The 15,665-nt window shown below is 39.7% G+C and overlaps 1 protein-coding gene across 2 annotated transcripts in view; it reads left to right on the top strand.

Annotated features, from left to right (window-relative positions):
* The window catches only part of LOC132852222 (AT-rich interactive domain-containing protein 1B-like), a 211,666-nt gene that overhangs the window by 51,269 nt on the left and 144,732 nt on the right, over positions 1-15,665 (top strand). For both annotated transcript variants that reach the window (XM_060879303.1, XM_060879302.1), the window contains exon 4: positions 13,296-13,403. In XM_060879303.1, the coding sequence (XP_060735286.1) occupies positions 13,296-13,403 (108 nt within the window). The remainder of the gene's footprint in view (positions 1-13,295; positions 13,404-15,665) is intronic.

Raw genomic sequence — 15,665 nt, 5'->3', positions numbered from 1 at the left:
TGGTGTGCTTGACTGGCCAGCAAACTCACCAGACCTGAACCTCATAGAGAATCTATCGGTATTATCAAGAGGAAAATTAGAAACAAGAGAACAAAAAATGCAGATGAGCTGAAGGCCACTGTCAAAGAAACCTGGGCTTCCATACCACCTCAGCAGTGCCACAGACTGATCACCTGCACGCCATGCCGAATTGAAGCAGTAATTAAAGCAAAAGGAGCCCCAAACAAGTACTGAGCAGATGAACATACTTTCCAGAAGGACTAACAATTTACAATTTTTTTTATTGGTCTTTTGAAGTATTCTATTTTTTTGAGATAGTGAATTGGTGGGTTTTTGTTAAAGGTGAGCACAATACAATAAAAAGTACCAAAGACTTAAACTACTTCAGTCTGTGTGTGCTGAATTTATATAATACACGAGTTTCACTATTTGAGTTGAATTACTGAAATAAATGAACTTTTCCATGATATTCTAATTTATTGAGATGCAACTGTGATCCACAATGATCAACGATCCACTATCGTTTGCATGGTGTCCTTTTATTTGGGCAAATACAGTATACGCATGGTTTTCAGTTGCCCCAGAACTTAATAGGGCTTTTCACACTGCGCTTTACTTTCTAAACCTCACGTTTAACCCCGGGTAGAGAAACATGAAAACCAGGATGTATAAAACTCTTTATAAAACAGCTCAGTGGTATCAGACAACAAAACACTTAATTGCACATTGTCACAAGATGGAAATATATGACATCGAAAAATTTTATCAACAAACGCCTGGTCAACTGCACAACAAACTTAAAAAGGCCAAAAAAGGTTGAAAGCCATGAAAGAAATAACAATAACTGCTCAGGTTGAGAATTTTTTTTTCCTCACTGGGGTGAAAGCTTAAGACAAGCTGTTATTCAACGTGGCCACATGTTGTATTTATCACGGTTGTTGATGGGACAAATATACAAATAAGAAGCCAAGGTTTAGCAATGTACTTTGTGAAACTTCAGATTTTGAATATCCTGTATATCCTGGATTAATTAATCCCGCGTAAAGTATGAGCAATGCGAAACGTGAAACAAAATAACCCAGGATTTTGTTTATCCAGGGTTAGGAATGACTACTTAAAGCAGGAAAAGCTCCGATATATCCTTTTTTCCTTGGCCTTAAATGTATAATGACATAATAAAAGTATTTGTAAGAGTATGAGCATTGGATTCATCATTTGACCATTTTCTGAGAGCATGAAGCTCTTAAGAGTTCAGAAACATCCTTATTGATCTCCTGTAGTGGTCCAATAGATGCTCTAACCTTTTTTCATCTTTTCTTCCAAAGCCAGCCTCTTATGAGAGCTTGATATGGAATGTGGCTTTTTCCTTTCTATTGCACTGGGCCAGATTAGACAGTAGGTTAGCCCTGCCTTGGCCAGGGGACTAGGAGCTTTTCTCCAAAGAGCCGCTTGGCTGTGTGAAGGCGCTCTGCTTTTAGCCTGACCTTTCTTTCTTTATCTTCACGGGAAGCTGCGTGTGTGAATTGAGAGCCAGGTACAGGTTTATTTCTGAGACCACGCTTATCTCTACTGTGAAGCTCCACACACAGCCAAACTCTTCCATTTTGAGGTATTGATTTCTACTGTGCTCTTTCTCGGTCCTGACTTTTTCTCTCTGTCATGCGTTGGTGGTGAAATGTCAGTTATTTTATGTTAGATGGACAGAATTTCATTCATTAAATCGTTCATTCATTTATTCATTCATGAGAATTAGTAGCATAACCCACTTAGTTATGTAATCAAGCTTTTCTTAAATCATGCTTTATATTTTCAGTGTATTGATTATTAATTAACGTGTATTGATGTTCATGTAAAGTTATGGCTCTGTTTCACAGTATCATTTTCTGTAGTGTCTGTTTGAGCTACTGGCTTTTTAATATTGTTCCTCTAGCAAAACCCAGAGTCTTTGGGTTTTTCTTCTCTGATTGATGTATCGATGGCCTCTCCAGCCCTTGCCGTACTATTTTTGGACATGGTGAGCAGAGATAGAAAGAAAACGAGCGATAGCCAGAGGCAGGTTGCAACTGAGAGGTGGAACAGGGCGGCTTTGTTTCTGAGTTCATGTGTCCGGCTCGGCACGGAGCTCGGGAATCACAGAGGTACCGCGCGAGCCGACTCTGTCATATTCTGCGCGTTTGAATTCACAAAGTGACTTTGTGTTTGTTCTCGGCTGCTATCTGCTATCTGAGCGCTGCCATGTCCTGTCACAGGCTTCCTCACACATCACACATCAGCCATCTCTTTGAGAGTGTCCTTACTTTTTCCTTCACTCGCAGCCTCAGCTGACAGCGCTCAAACGAACACAAGTTCTCGGCAACGAGAAGTGTTGCGTCAGCTTAAAAATCATCAACAGCCCACAAAAAAAGATGTGACAGCTTTTTTTTTCTGATGACAGGTAGGCTTCCCTGAGAAACGTCCTTTTATTGTAGTTGTGGCAATCACTTGAATAGACAAGAGCTTGAAAAGCATTTCATTAAGATTTCGGGATGCAAGGAACATCATTACCTGTTTTGTTCGGCTTTTGATTGTGTGACAGGGTCGTGATCGGTGCCACATATTGAGCAAGGCCTACAAAAAACTTCTTTGCTTGTCTTGTTTTAGACTTGAATCTTCAAACCGTACACCATAAATCCTGCTTTTGGCTTCAGGCATCAAACCCTTTCAAATATAAGCTTGTTGTGTTCTGGTACTTCAAATAAATGTGCAACCCCGAGTCAAAATGCATTACTCACACTCCAGCTGTCAAGAATTTACACACGGGGTGATGATACAAAGGCTGGAGGTTTTAATGGATAACAAACACCGAGTAGAAAAACAGGGAAATAAGGAATGTGGAGAATTATACACAAAACCAGACTGAAATAGACGAGTAAATTGTCAGAAAGTCAGGAGAAATCCTTGTCCAGTGTAATCTAGCAAAGGCTGGACCTGGTTCTCCACCAGCTAAAGAGTGAGTGAGGGAATAATTCATTTGACACAGTGCATCACCATACTGTCACTGTTACACCGATCACACTGTTCATTTTACTGAAGGAAATCCACTCTGTCTTTATTTGTGTGTGTGTTTTATTTATCTTTAGAAGAAGCAATGTAAGGGGGCACGGTGGCTTAGTGGTTAGCACGTTCGCCTCACACCTCCAGGGTTGGGGGTTCGATTCCCGCCTCCACCTTGTGTGTGTGGAGTTTGCATGTTCTCCCCGTGCCTTGGGGGTTTCCTCCGGGTACTCCAGTTTCCTCCCCCGGTCCAAAGACATGCATGGTAGGTTGATTGGCATCTCTGGAAAATTGTCAGATGTGTGATTGCGTGAGTGAATGAGTGTGTGTGTGTGTGTGCCCTGCGATGGGTTGGCACTCCGTCCAGGGTGTATCCTGCCTTGATGCCTGATGACGCCTGAGATCGCCTGAGGCTCCCCGTGACCCGAGGTAGTTCGGATAAGCGGTAGAAGATGAATGAGTGAGTGAGAAGCAATTTAAAATTCCTTGCTTACAAAAGACCCACTAACTAAATACTGGCCTTAATGGTGACCTTTACATTGCTTATATACTCTCTGGCACTTTTATCCAGAATGATTTACATTTTATCTCACTTTTTACAACCGTGCAGTTGAGTGTTGCTCAGGCACACAACATTGGCAGTTTAGTGGCCCTGGATTTGAAATTAAAGCAGAGAATAATATAATACTTCTCTGCTCAATCATTTTCACCTTGTTTGCATCTTTCACATTTCTTAACAAGTAATTTTAAAAAAATGGTACATTTACCAAAATCTGTATAAACCCTTTCCTTTATCAATAAAGGAGCTAACTAAATTGCAAATAAATTCATATATTTACCTACAAAAGAAAATCTGCTACACAAGTCATAACTGCTTTTTTATATGTTCAACTGTTCTATTACATTATTTTTGCTTTAATCTGATGAAACTGTATGTCTGAGAACCAAAAGGTAACGCCAAGGATTAGCCTTTTACAATATAAGCTAGTTAAATCAGTCTATCCTTTTAAAATGCAAGCGTTAATTACCATTAAAAATAGTGTGTCGGCTGATCTTTTCTTTCTGAGATTTTTGATAAAAGGTATTATATAAATATTCCTTATTTGGTATCTGCATTACAGAGGCACATGTTTGTGTTAAAATGGTCTACAAACATTACACCGGTTATCGTAAGATTATGAGAAAGCCACAGCTATCTCATGCCTGGAGTACTACAGGATAATTGGTCCTACTCACAAGATGGCATTTCTCTCTCTCTCTCTCTCTCTCTCTTTCTCTCTCTCTCTCTCTCTCTCTCTTTCGATCACTGATCACAGAGACTCAATCGCAGGCATCTTTTAGTGAACAGGAATGAAGAAGAGGATCAGTTAGCGATCTCCGAGCGTGTTTAGCTGCTGTTCAAAAAAGCAGGTGATTTGGAGAATAAATATACATGTGACATGTTTAAACCTTCAACTTTCACATTTGGTAGCTGGTGAGAAACTGGCCACATCTAAAGAACTAGCTGTGCAGGAATTAGCAAGTATCCTATTGAGTAAGAAAACTGAAACTGCACTATTTAACAGAGCTTCAGTGGTGTTCAGTGTTTAATAAATGACACTGGATGTCAAGATACTTTAGGCTTCTGCTTTGATTTGACTCTGTATGATCTCCGGTCTGATCTTGAACTTGATGTCATGTCGCTGCTGATGTCAGATACCTAAGATATTTTGAGAAAGTCTTGAATGCCTCTAATGTTATAATTAGGGGAAACATATTTTCTTAATATTTTCTATTTTTTATAGACACTTCTGTGGCTCTTTTTAGCCTCCAAATCCACCTGATTCATTCCTGATGCTTTATTTCTTTTCCTTCTGTAGCCCAGCTATTCTCTGTAACTAAGCATAGGTTCACCGCAGATTAAATCAAGAGGCCATTTTGTTTCATGTTCTTTATAAGTATGCGTAAAGATAGCCACATAACGATTTACATGCAGTGACGTACCTTTTCGAGTCAGCCTCTGTCTGCTCACCGTGTCTGTCTGTGCATTGTGACGATGTCCCTCCCATATTCAAACCACACAAGGTTAATTAAAACGGCGTGGCAATGGCAGCAGCGCCCGGCCGTATCATCCTCCCTGAGCAAGCCTTTTTAATCAAAACCCCATGATAGCAGAGAGGAGGAGGAGGAGGCATCGCGAGGATGCTGCTACCTCGGCACCGGGAAAAAGAGGCAGTACTATCCAAAGTTCAATGTCATTAATTGGTCAGCATTTGAATATTAGCTAAGAGCTTGCTTAATTAACAGGATAATAAAAGCATCCTGAGCCAGGAGGGGGGGAGTGAGAAGGAAGTAGAGAGGGGCAAGGGAAGGCGAGATTGAGGGAGCAGGAGGGGGCAGCCGCAGCAGGAAATAGAGGGCATGCAGTGCCGAGAGCTTGGCGCCAGGCGATAAGAGCGATCCATCCGTGTGAAAGGTCCAGGCACTGTAATTTGCGTGAGCTGCTTTTAATTGTCATAACCTTTTAAATGGCATAGTTTATCAGAGTCCTCTAAATGTCCTGCCGGATTGCCATGCGACGCTTTGCATGGTAACGAGCGCTCCGCTTTCCATTGGCTGAAAGAAGAAAAAAAAAAAAAATCCTCCAACAAGATGATTGATAGAAGGATTTTTTGTTCTTCCTTTTTTTGTTTTTCTTCATTTCCTTCTGCAAACTGCCACCTGCTAATTGCAGTGTGGATTTGCTTTGCTTCTAGAGGCATGTTTATTTGTTTTGCAGTGCATTTCAGATGCAAATTCTGATTGTTTGTCCAGTCTTAATCAAGCAGCGAGCTGAAAGCGAGTTGTGCTTCAAGCTGCTCTCCCCTGGGGCCTCATTTAGGAAATGTTAGCTGAATAGGGGCTAAATTTCATTTGGTAAGCTGACATTGTGTCTACACATTCCAGACTTAGGATATTCAAACGTTATTCAGTGTTCATGTTCTAGTCTTGCATGACGTAAAGCTGTTGGAAAAGCTTGCGGGTAATTAGTTGTAAACTTCCTGTCATGACTCAAGACTACTCTTCTCGTGATCCTGACCAAAAAGAAAAGCACAAGCGTTAAACCTGAAAGGGCTGCAGTTGTTTTTTCGGTTTTTTTTATCAGTTTTGCGCACTGGGGACCGTGATGTGATGATGTGATTTTATTCTCAGCGTGCTCCGGGCATGAGTCACGAGGTGTGTGTTATCTCCAGGGGGATGTGGGTCAGTATTGTACCTGCTCTGTGTAAAAGGTCAGGGGGATTGCTTGGTTAAGAATCCAATCTGTGAGACATTGTATTGGAACACGGCAGTACAGATGTAGCCATTAAGGTGACCCAGAGGAGTGCACACGTCTACACTAGTGAGAGAAGCACGGTCCACCGCTACGCTGTATTTTCTAGATGTACACGTATTGTATGAGTGTACACACTGCAGTCACTGAGAGATTGGATCCGGTTTTAATAACTCTTTATTTCCTGAGCAGATCACTTTCAAATTCTATGTAAAAGGTTTACACAAATTTTACATTGTGAATGTAAATTCATTTCTTATGCTTTGTGATCGTTTCAATTCGATCAATTTCATTTCAATTCAATTTATTTGTATTGCGCAGAAAAGTGTAGAAAAATGACTATATATGACGCTGGCAAGGAAAAACTCCCTGAGATGATACAGTATGAGAAACCTTGAGAGGAACCAGACTCAGAGTTGAACCTCATCCTCATTTGGGTGATGCTGGACAGTAAATAATGTAAATGTACATAATGTCCTTTCTACAACAGTTTGTAGTCCAGTGGAATTAAGTAACCAAGAGCTCCTGAGGAACTAAGAGGTCAGAACAATTTCTAAGTTCACAACAAACACCACTAATTTCTTCCTGCTGAAGTCTTCAAACGATCACTGATGAAGACCGACCGCAAAGTTGAGCGACTCTCAAAATGTTTAACTTTACACTTTTGACCTAATTGTTTAACTCGCTTTAGTTCTAATTTTGATTCATTTATCTTTATACTTTGTAGTAAATGTCATAGATTTAAAGTCAATTAATGATCGGTTTGTTGTGCACACTTTGAGATTTAAAGACTATAAAAGACACCTGAAGCTCACGCTATAACTGTTAATCATTCATGATAATGCTTTCTTAACTTAGTACACAGACTTTATCTCATTAGCTAACTTGTGCAGTCCTACTTTACACGATAAAACTCATTAACCAAGCAACTAACTCAAATCTATGAAAATTGGTTTTCTGGATTTAAAAGCCGATCTATAGAGCCGTCGAGCGTCCTCGATGGTCTGTGTAATGCTATAACAGATACAGGCGATTTAAGAAAAACAGGATCTTTCATATCCTCAGCAGCCTGATTAGCAAAGCGACTATACCGCACAGGATATAGTGCTCCAGGAAATCAGTAAGATCCACAGCTAAACGTTCAACCGTCCCAAGGTTTAAACGGCACGAGCAGGACTTTCTTGATAGTCTATGCAGAATTTAATAGACAGCTGATGTAAATTGAAACAGAAATCTCCTAATCTGACAAATGCTGCGTGTGCGTATGCCAATTTGACAGAACTGGATCAATAAAACAAATGAGAGTCTGGCAGGAGGAGGGCTGTTGCTTCAGTGTGCCTCAATATACAGTTTTGTTTATCAAGTCATTTAAAGTCTTTCTCTTTCGGTAGAGCTAGGTTATATTGACGTGTCATTTCATATTTTCAAGACCTCCATCCCCTACACTGCTGACTTAATAAGTCACGGCAATTTTTTTCCCCCTCTCGTTTCGTTTCCTCTCGACACCCAGTAATATTAGGCAACTCTCTGATTGCTTTAATTATAAAAGCCCAATTTGAAGTGGCATTGTTGTCTGGGTTAATGACACCCAGGGAGCGTGAGGATGAATACGAATGGGATAAAGCTCTCTCTCTCACTCCCTCTCTCTCTCTCACTCTCCCTCTGCTTCTTCTTCTTGTTCTTCTTCTTATCAGCCGCCTCTCTCACACTCCGACGCCGATGCTCCGTTCTCTTCAGACGCCTATTTGTGTTTTTAAACTCTCCACTTTTCTCTGCATCCTTTGCTCTCTTAAATGCGAGACGCTCTAAAAATATGCCGTTCAATAGGAGCGCCGCTGCTATGAATGCGAGATGAGAGCGTGCGACGTGTCGTCTCAGCACGCTGGCTTTGGCGCCGCGGCACTCCGTCGCGTTCCCATCGTTCCTGTGCCTTTCATGTGTGAAATACGCATGTTTGTGTCTCGTCGCGTGTCAGCCTCGCTCTTCCTCAGTTTCAGCCTGTGCCGTTTCGTAGTATCACCCACTCACACACACGCACACGCACACACACACACATAGGGTGCATCTCAGGCAAAAAATAAATAAATAAATAAATAAATAAACAGCGGGCACCGCAGTCCCTTGCTTGCTGACAGGCGAAGAGCTGAGCTGCCCAGTGGAAATCAGAACTGGCTGTCCTGCAGCGCCTCAGGGCAGAAAGGGGCACGGGGCTTTTTAAAGACATGCAATTAAGCTTAATTTTTAATGAATATTAATGGAATTAGTGGCAGATTTGGCTGGGATCTGCAACGGAAGGTACGAGAATGACTAATTCATTTGGTAGTCATGAGGAGCCTGTCAAGGGGACACGAGAGTGCGAGATACAGAGGGTGTGTGACTGAGAGAGAGAGAGAGAGAGAGAGAGAGAGAGAGATGGATGAATCCAGGGAGGAAAGGCCCTCATGAACGATCCATACACTGTACACTTACAGCTGAGGGAAAATGATAAAAGAGGAATCACTTCCTCCCCTCATTTCACCCCTAATACCTTCATTAAAGTGCTTTCCATTTGTGAATGCTGGAAAATCGGCCCATTGACGGGACGTTACATAAGCTAATATCACACTGCTCCTCGCCATTGTGCTCGTATGATGTGATTGAATTCTCTTTACCTTTCACATTCCCACCACCCACTCGTGCTATTTCTCTTCCAGTCTCTTTTTCCGATTCGTCTGCAATAAGCTTCCGCAGGACACGTGCAGGTGTGCGTCTGCGTTGCGTGCTAGTTTTATCCCCCAGCGTGTTACTTCATGAATTATCGCCTGTCTGATCATTTAATAAAAGGTTTGTGGAAATGATAACAGATCTAAGGCTGTACATGAAAATCTTTGACTTGCTGTGCCAGAGGCCAGGAGTACTGTTGTACTGTTGTACTGTTGTACTGTTGTTGAAGATAAAAGTAACCTTTACAAACTGCTCCTTGAGGCATCTGACTTCTTTATTCAAATATTTACATGCGGGCCGCTCGCAAAGCCTCGGCATCACACGCTGTGTGCTCTGAGACGTTGCCTTGAGGGCAAGAACGAGTGCGATGTGAGTGTACTGATTCAACTGTAACTTTACACACCACCTGACTGCCTTTTCTGTCTCATTTATGTCAAGCTAGAAAACGCGTCCGTCTCTGGTTTAGAAACAACATCTACAAAACCCCGAACATGTACATGATTATGTCTTAACTCGCAAAAGATGACCTCGATCTGACCTGACACACACACACACACACACACACACACACACACACACACACACACACAGACACACACATACAAACACACCCAAACACCCCCCCACACACACAGACACACACACACACAGACACACACACACACACACACACACACACAGACACACACACACAATGACACACACACACACAGACACACACACACACACAGACACATACACACATACAAACACACCCAAACACCCCCACACATACACACACACATACAAACACACCCCCCACACATACATATACACACACATACACACACCCACACACGCACAAACACAAACACACATACATACAAACACACCCCCACATATACATATACACACACAGACATGTATACACAGATACACATACACACACACACGCTCACACACAAACCCAAACACGCAAACACACATACACACACACACACGCTCACACACACACCTGTGCAAACACCAAACATCCCCCAAACACCCCTGACCCCCCCACCCTCCAGACCACACACACACACGCTCACACACACACCCAAACACTCAAACACACATACACACACACACACACACCCATACACACACGTGCAAACACCAAACATCCCCCAAACACCCCCCACCCCCTCACCCCACCCCCCAGACCACACACACACACATATACACACACATTTACTATATACTGTGTATAAACTTAAACTAGATGAGGTTGATAAGTTTTCCTGTTCAGTGTGATGACGTCTAACATCCCTGACACCTCTGTGGTCCCATTTAGCCGCTTGTTAGCAGCCGCCTTTTTCAAGCGAAAAAGCATGTAATAAAATCAGCATCACAGTATTACTGATGTAGTTAATGTCACAGAATTATTTATAACATGAACATTTCTTGAAATAGAAGACATTTAACTAAAAACCCATTCCGGAAAGTCATAGAGATAAAATCGAAACAGCAAAAAATTAAGAACTGTTATTAAGAAATATTTTTTTTAATTATCAAGAATTATCTCCATTAATGATTTTAAAACAGCAAAGCTAAAGATTTCCTGTTATCACTCACATGACAGCAGCTTTACTGTATATAAACCTTCAGTCTTTTCCAGCCTTTTATTCATTTGAAGCGAACAAGACAAAACATTCAGCTCGTTATCGCTATGGCAGCACCACAGGAGTGCAGAACTACACTACCCATCATTCCCTGCACATCACACATCGCACCTCTCACTAATCACTCTCACCTGTGTCTTATCACACTTTGTTACCACCACTGTACGAGTTCTTCACTGTCAAGTTTTTTTGTTGTTCCTGCTGTAATTGCTTGTTGTTGCTGTTGTGTGTGCCACTGTATTTCTTCTCGTCTTGATGGTTTTCTGTCTCATATTCATATTTATAGTTTTTTTGTTTATAGTTTGCATGTTTTTAAATTGACTGCCCTAGCAGATAGTTATCAAGAAACCGCAATGAGCAACTCTGCCTGAGCTGAACACTTTCCAATGGGGTTAAAACCTGTGATTTTAATTACAGCAGGTAACACAGTCAGAGCTGCCGTTCTAGAAAATGAATCAACATCATCTAAACCAATCAGAAGCCAGAATTCAATTGTGCTCTAGCATTGTTTTCAAGAGCTGGATGTAAAAAAGATTCATTCAATGCTTAAAAGAAAATCTATAAAATAAATAAATATATATATCTATATAAATCTAATATATATATCTAATCTAATATATATATATATATATATATATATATATATATATATATATATATATAAATATTTCATATAATATATAAAAGAAAGACTTGTGTTGAAGAAATGAGAGATTTGTGAGAATGTTTTGTTGATCATCATTAAAAATATATGAATATTATGTAATATAAAATTAAATATATTAAATAATATAAAATAATTTCTTAACTCTATAACATATTCATTAAGAAACCATTTTATATTATTTAATATATATTATATATATATATATGTTTTCTTAATGAATATGTTATAGCGTTCCTCAGCTACAATAATACACGTCAGTAGAAATACATCTTACCTATAATAAAAACCAACCTGTGTATGTGTATATGCGTGTGTGTGTGTGTGTGTGTGTGTGTGTGTGTGTATATACACTTGTACACCTTTGCCCTCAGTATTGTGTTTGAAAGACACAATGTTTAAATTGAAAAATTGAAATATATACACAGTATATAGTAAATGTGTGTGTGTGTGTGTGTGTGTGTACACTTCTATGCCTGCGCCCTCAGCATTGTGTTTGAAAGACATGTTTTTTTCCTCACAATCCTGTCGTTTATGACCTTGCCTGCTTTTCATCTTGACAGACTGTTTACTTTAGGAAGTGCTGTGTATTTTTTTTAAAGCGCTGTAGAAATGAATGACTTCCTAATAGGTAATTGAATACTCCCTGGCGACGTGCCAGTCTCTGCCTCTCACGTTCAACAGGTTCTGAGTAAGACGTAGTGTTCCTCGCTCTCTAGTCCTGACCTTCAATCATTCAGGTTTAACGCTGCCAATGTGACACGCTCCAATCATTTCCTTTCTGTTTAATATTAAGAATATTATTAGAATTAAGAATATTAAGAATGCGTCCTGTTGATCTGAATTATGCGCTAGAAGAGTTTGTCAAATAATATCAACCTTTATTTAACATCTGTTCTGTTTCACTTTTTTCTTTTTTCCTTTTTTTTTTTTTTTTTTTAGCACAGATGTTTATTTATTAGCTAGAAGCCAAGAACTGGCAGTTCATTCAATTTAGCTTGAAATGCTCAATGTGCTTTGTTGTTTTTTTGGGGTTTTTTTTTTCGCCATAACAATCGGAAAAACATTTGATATTCTCCATCTTTATTCCTGCTGTGTTTGCACTTCGGATCACAGAAGGATCATTAATAATTGTAGTAAACCGTATCCTAACAAAAGCCATGTTGAACTCAAACGCTGAGGGTCGTTTTGAACGAAATTGCACGTTTTTACTTCAGGTGAGGAAAAATCAAACAAAAAATAAAATCTGAGCAATATATCTTGGTTCAATATTCTTTGCAAATCAGTTTTCTTATTTTAAATATTTACGTTTAAAAAGAAGCTAATTTTAAAATGTATAGTGAATATTGTTAGATTTAATTATATTCATCTCTTAATAGAAAATATTAGGAAATATTAACTTATATGAGGATGAGGTTGCTCTTTGAGTCTGGTTCCTCTCAAGGTTTCTTCCTTTACCATCCAAGGTACAGTTTTTCCTCGCCACAGTCACCTGAGTCACCTCAGACTTGCTCATTGGGGATAAATACAAACACATTTAAATATATCTAATATTAATATTGGATTTTTATATTATATTAATCTTTATATTAACCTTTTGTTTTATGTTTATGGTCTGTAAAGCTGCTTTGCGACAATGTCAAGTGTTAAAATCGATATCTAAAAATAAATTTGAATTGAATTGAATCGAATATTAATAAATGTACTCATATAATATATTATTTTATATATTTTTAATAAAATATATTTATATTCTATATATTTTATATTTTTTAATATTTTTTAATATTTCATATACTGTACATACTCTTATTCATATTTTTTCTATGCAATAGAGTCATCAGTGCGAGTGCAACTTTCATGACTTTCATACTGTTTCAATTTTACACATACGAATCACACACAACTGCATTTACATCTTTTTCTGTCTCTATCTCTCTTTCTGTCCGTCTCTTTGTCGCAGGAGACTCAGGAGAGCTATGGAAACAGAAGCCAACCTGCTGGGAATGCTGGAAAACCCAACCACGATGAGATGGGATTGATTCAGCAGGACCGTCCTTCCAGTCTGCCGGTGAGTGACCGTCGACCAATCAGAAAGCAGAACGAGGCATCATATCAGCAGCTTGAATATTTTCTACATTTATTTGGTAACTTTTGGAAAAGTTAGGAATTAGGAATATATATATATATATATATATATATATATATATATATATATATATATATATATATATTTTTTTTTTTTTTTTTTTCCTAATTCCTAATATTCCTAATTCCTATTTTTTCCAAAAAATAACAAATAAATGTAAAACTAAAAGTGATAATTAAATAACTAAATTTTCCTTTTCAACAACAATATATATATTTGCTTTTCAAATACATTGTTGTTGAAAAGGGACATTCAGTTGTTTAATTATCACTGCTTACATAATCTGCTTTTAATTGCATCGTAGAATAATTTTCTGTTATTGCTAAAACTTATCAGCACTCCTATGTTAACACTTGGTATTTTCCTCCATGAGATATTAAACTAAATTCTCCCAGCATCTGAATGAATGAATAAACAGAGATGAAACCGAGCGATGGTTCTCCCCTCTACATGATGCCCTTCAATACATTTTTCACCGGATGTCACTTTCTGATTGGTCCCTGGAGATCGTCAGTCAGGGCAGGGCTTGTGCTCAGGTGGGCAATTAACAGACTCAATCTGTCCTCGCTGCTTTTCTCTTCCCCTCGTTTCACAGGGCAGACCCAGATTTCACTGACCATTTCATACTAATGTCCGCATTAAACGCACACAGATTTGTTTTGACTGCTCTGCCTACACTAGTAGGAAAGGGCACATTAGATTAGGTTTTGCTACACTAAACATCATTGTAACGAAGGCGCCTTTCTCCTAAAGCCACCCACTCGTCTTCTCTCCTCTCACTCACTAAGAGAAAAATCATTAAAGGAGCTTGACTGGAGGAGTAATTGAGTATATTTGGTGAGCCTGGGCAGAACAGGGAAGGTGTACTTGGGGAATATTGGGAGCCTGGATTCAGCCTTCTCGTGTAATTATGTTTAATTAGACTGAGATTTCATGGCCAGTTCTTTAAGTGAAGGGAGGATGTCCAGGACACTAGGTCTCATGCTCTGTTTCTTTTCTTTTGCTTTTTCTTTTTTTTGTAATGGAAATCAGTTTGGGTTTTTTTTTTGTTACTTCATGTTTTCATCATTTCTGTTCTCACTAAATCTATCCATGGTCCTCTCTCTCTCTCTCTCTCTCTCTCTCTCTCTCTCTCTCTCTCTCTCTCTCTCTCTCTCTCTGTCCTTCTATCTCAGGAAAGGGCTTTGTTGTAAATGAGAGATTGCATTGATGTGTCAGTCGTCCTCCAAAGTGAGAAAGCCCCGAGTACTTTGGAGATTTATTTGAATTTAGCTACTTTAATCCCACAACTGCCCCAGGGCTCTTTGCTTATGGGATTATTTCCAACTCTTCAAGCACATGGGTTAGATCCTAATCTGCTCAGATTTCTCTCCAGGCTTTCCCTAGTCTTGCATAGTGTTAGTGACTCGAACCTTTAGGAATCGGTCGGAGCAGCTTTCAGGATGAGGAACAGTTGAGGAACGTTCTAATCTTTATTCAGAGATGTTAATAAATGCTTGTGATGATTGGTGGGATTTTTACAACATTACAGTTCGCAACTTGCATCTAGGTCGAGTTGTCAGTTTGTTTCAGGACGCAAGCGAAAAATATTCTTATTATTATTATTATTACTCATTTCACCATCTGACAGTCTCTCTCTCTCTCTCTCTCTCTCTCTCTCTCTCTCACACTCTCTCTCACTCTCTCTCTCTCTCTCTCTCTCTCTCTCTCTCTCTCTGTCTCTCTCTCTCTCTCTCTCTCTCTCTCTCTCTCTCTCTCTCTCTCTCTCTCTCTCTCTCTCTCTCTCTCTCTCACACTCTCTCTCACACTCTCTCTCTCTCTCTCTCTCTCTCTCTCTCTCTCTCACACTCTCTCTCTCACACTCTCTCTCTCTCTCTCTCTCTCTCTCTCTCTTTCTCACACTCTCTCTCACTCTCTCTCTCTCTCTCTCTCTCTCTCTCTCTCTCTCTCTCTCTCTCTCTCTCTCTCTCTCACACTCTCTCTCACACTCTCTCTCTCTCTCTCTCTCTCTCTCTCTCTCTCTCTCACACTCTCTCTCTCACACTCTCTCTCTCTCTCTCTCTCTCTCTCTCTCTCTCTCACACTCTCTCACACTCTCTCTCTCTCTCTCTCTCTCTCTCTCTCTCTCTCTCTCTCTCTCTCGCTCTACTCATGGTAAACACATTTGTCTAATATCATCCTTAT

Source organism: Tachysurus vachellii, chromosome 10 (assembly GCF_030014155.1).
Source record: "Tachysurus vachellii isolate PV-2020 chromosome 10, HZAU_Pvac_v1, whole genome shotgun sequence".
Taxonomy (NCBI): domain Eukaryota; kingdom Metazoa; phylum Chordata; class Actinopteri; order Siluriformes; family Bagridae; genus Tachysurus; species Tachysurus vachellii.
Note: the sequence above shows the minus strand (reverse complement) of the source record. Positions and strands in the feature narration are given on the sequence as shown.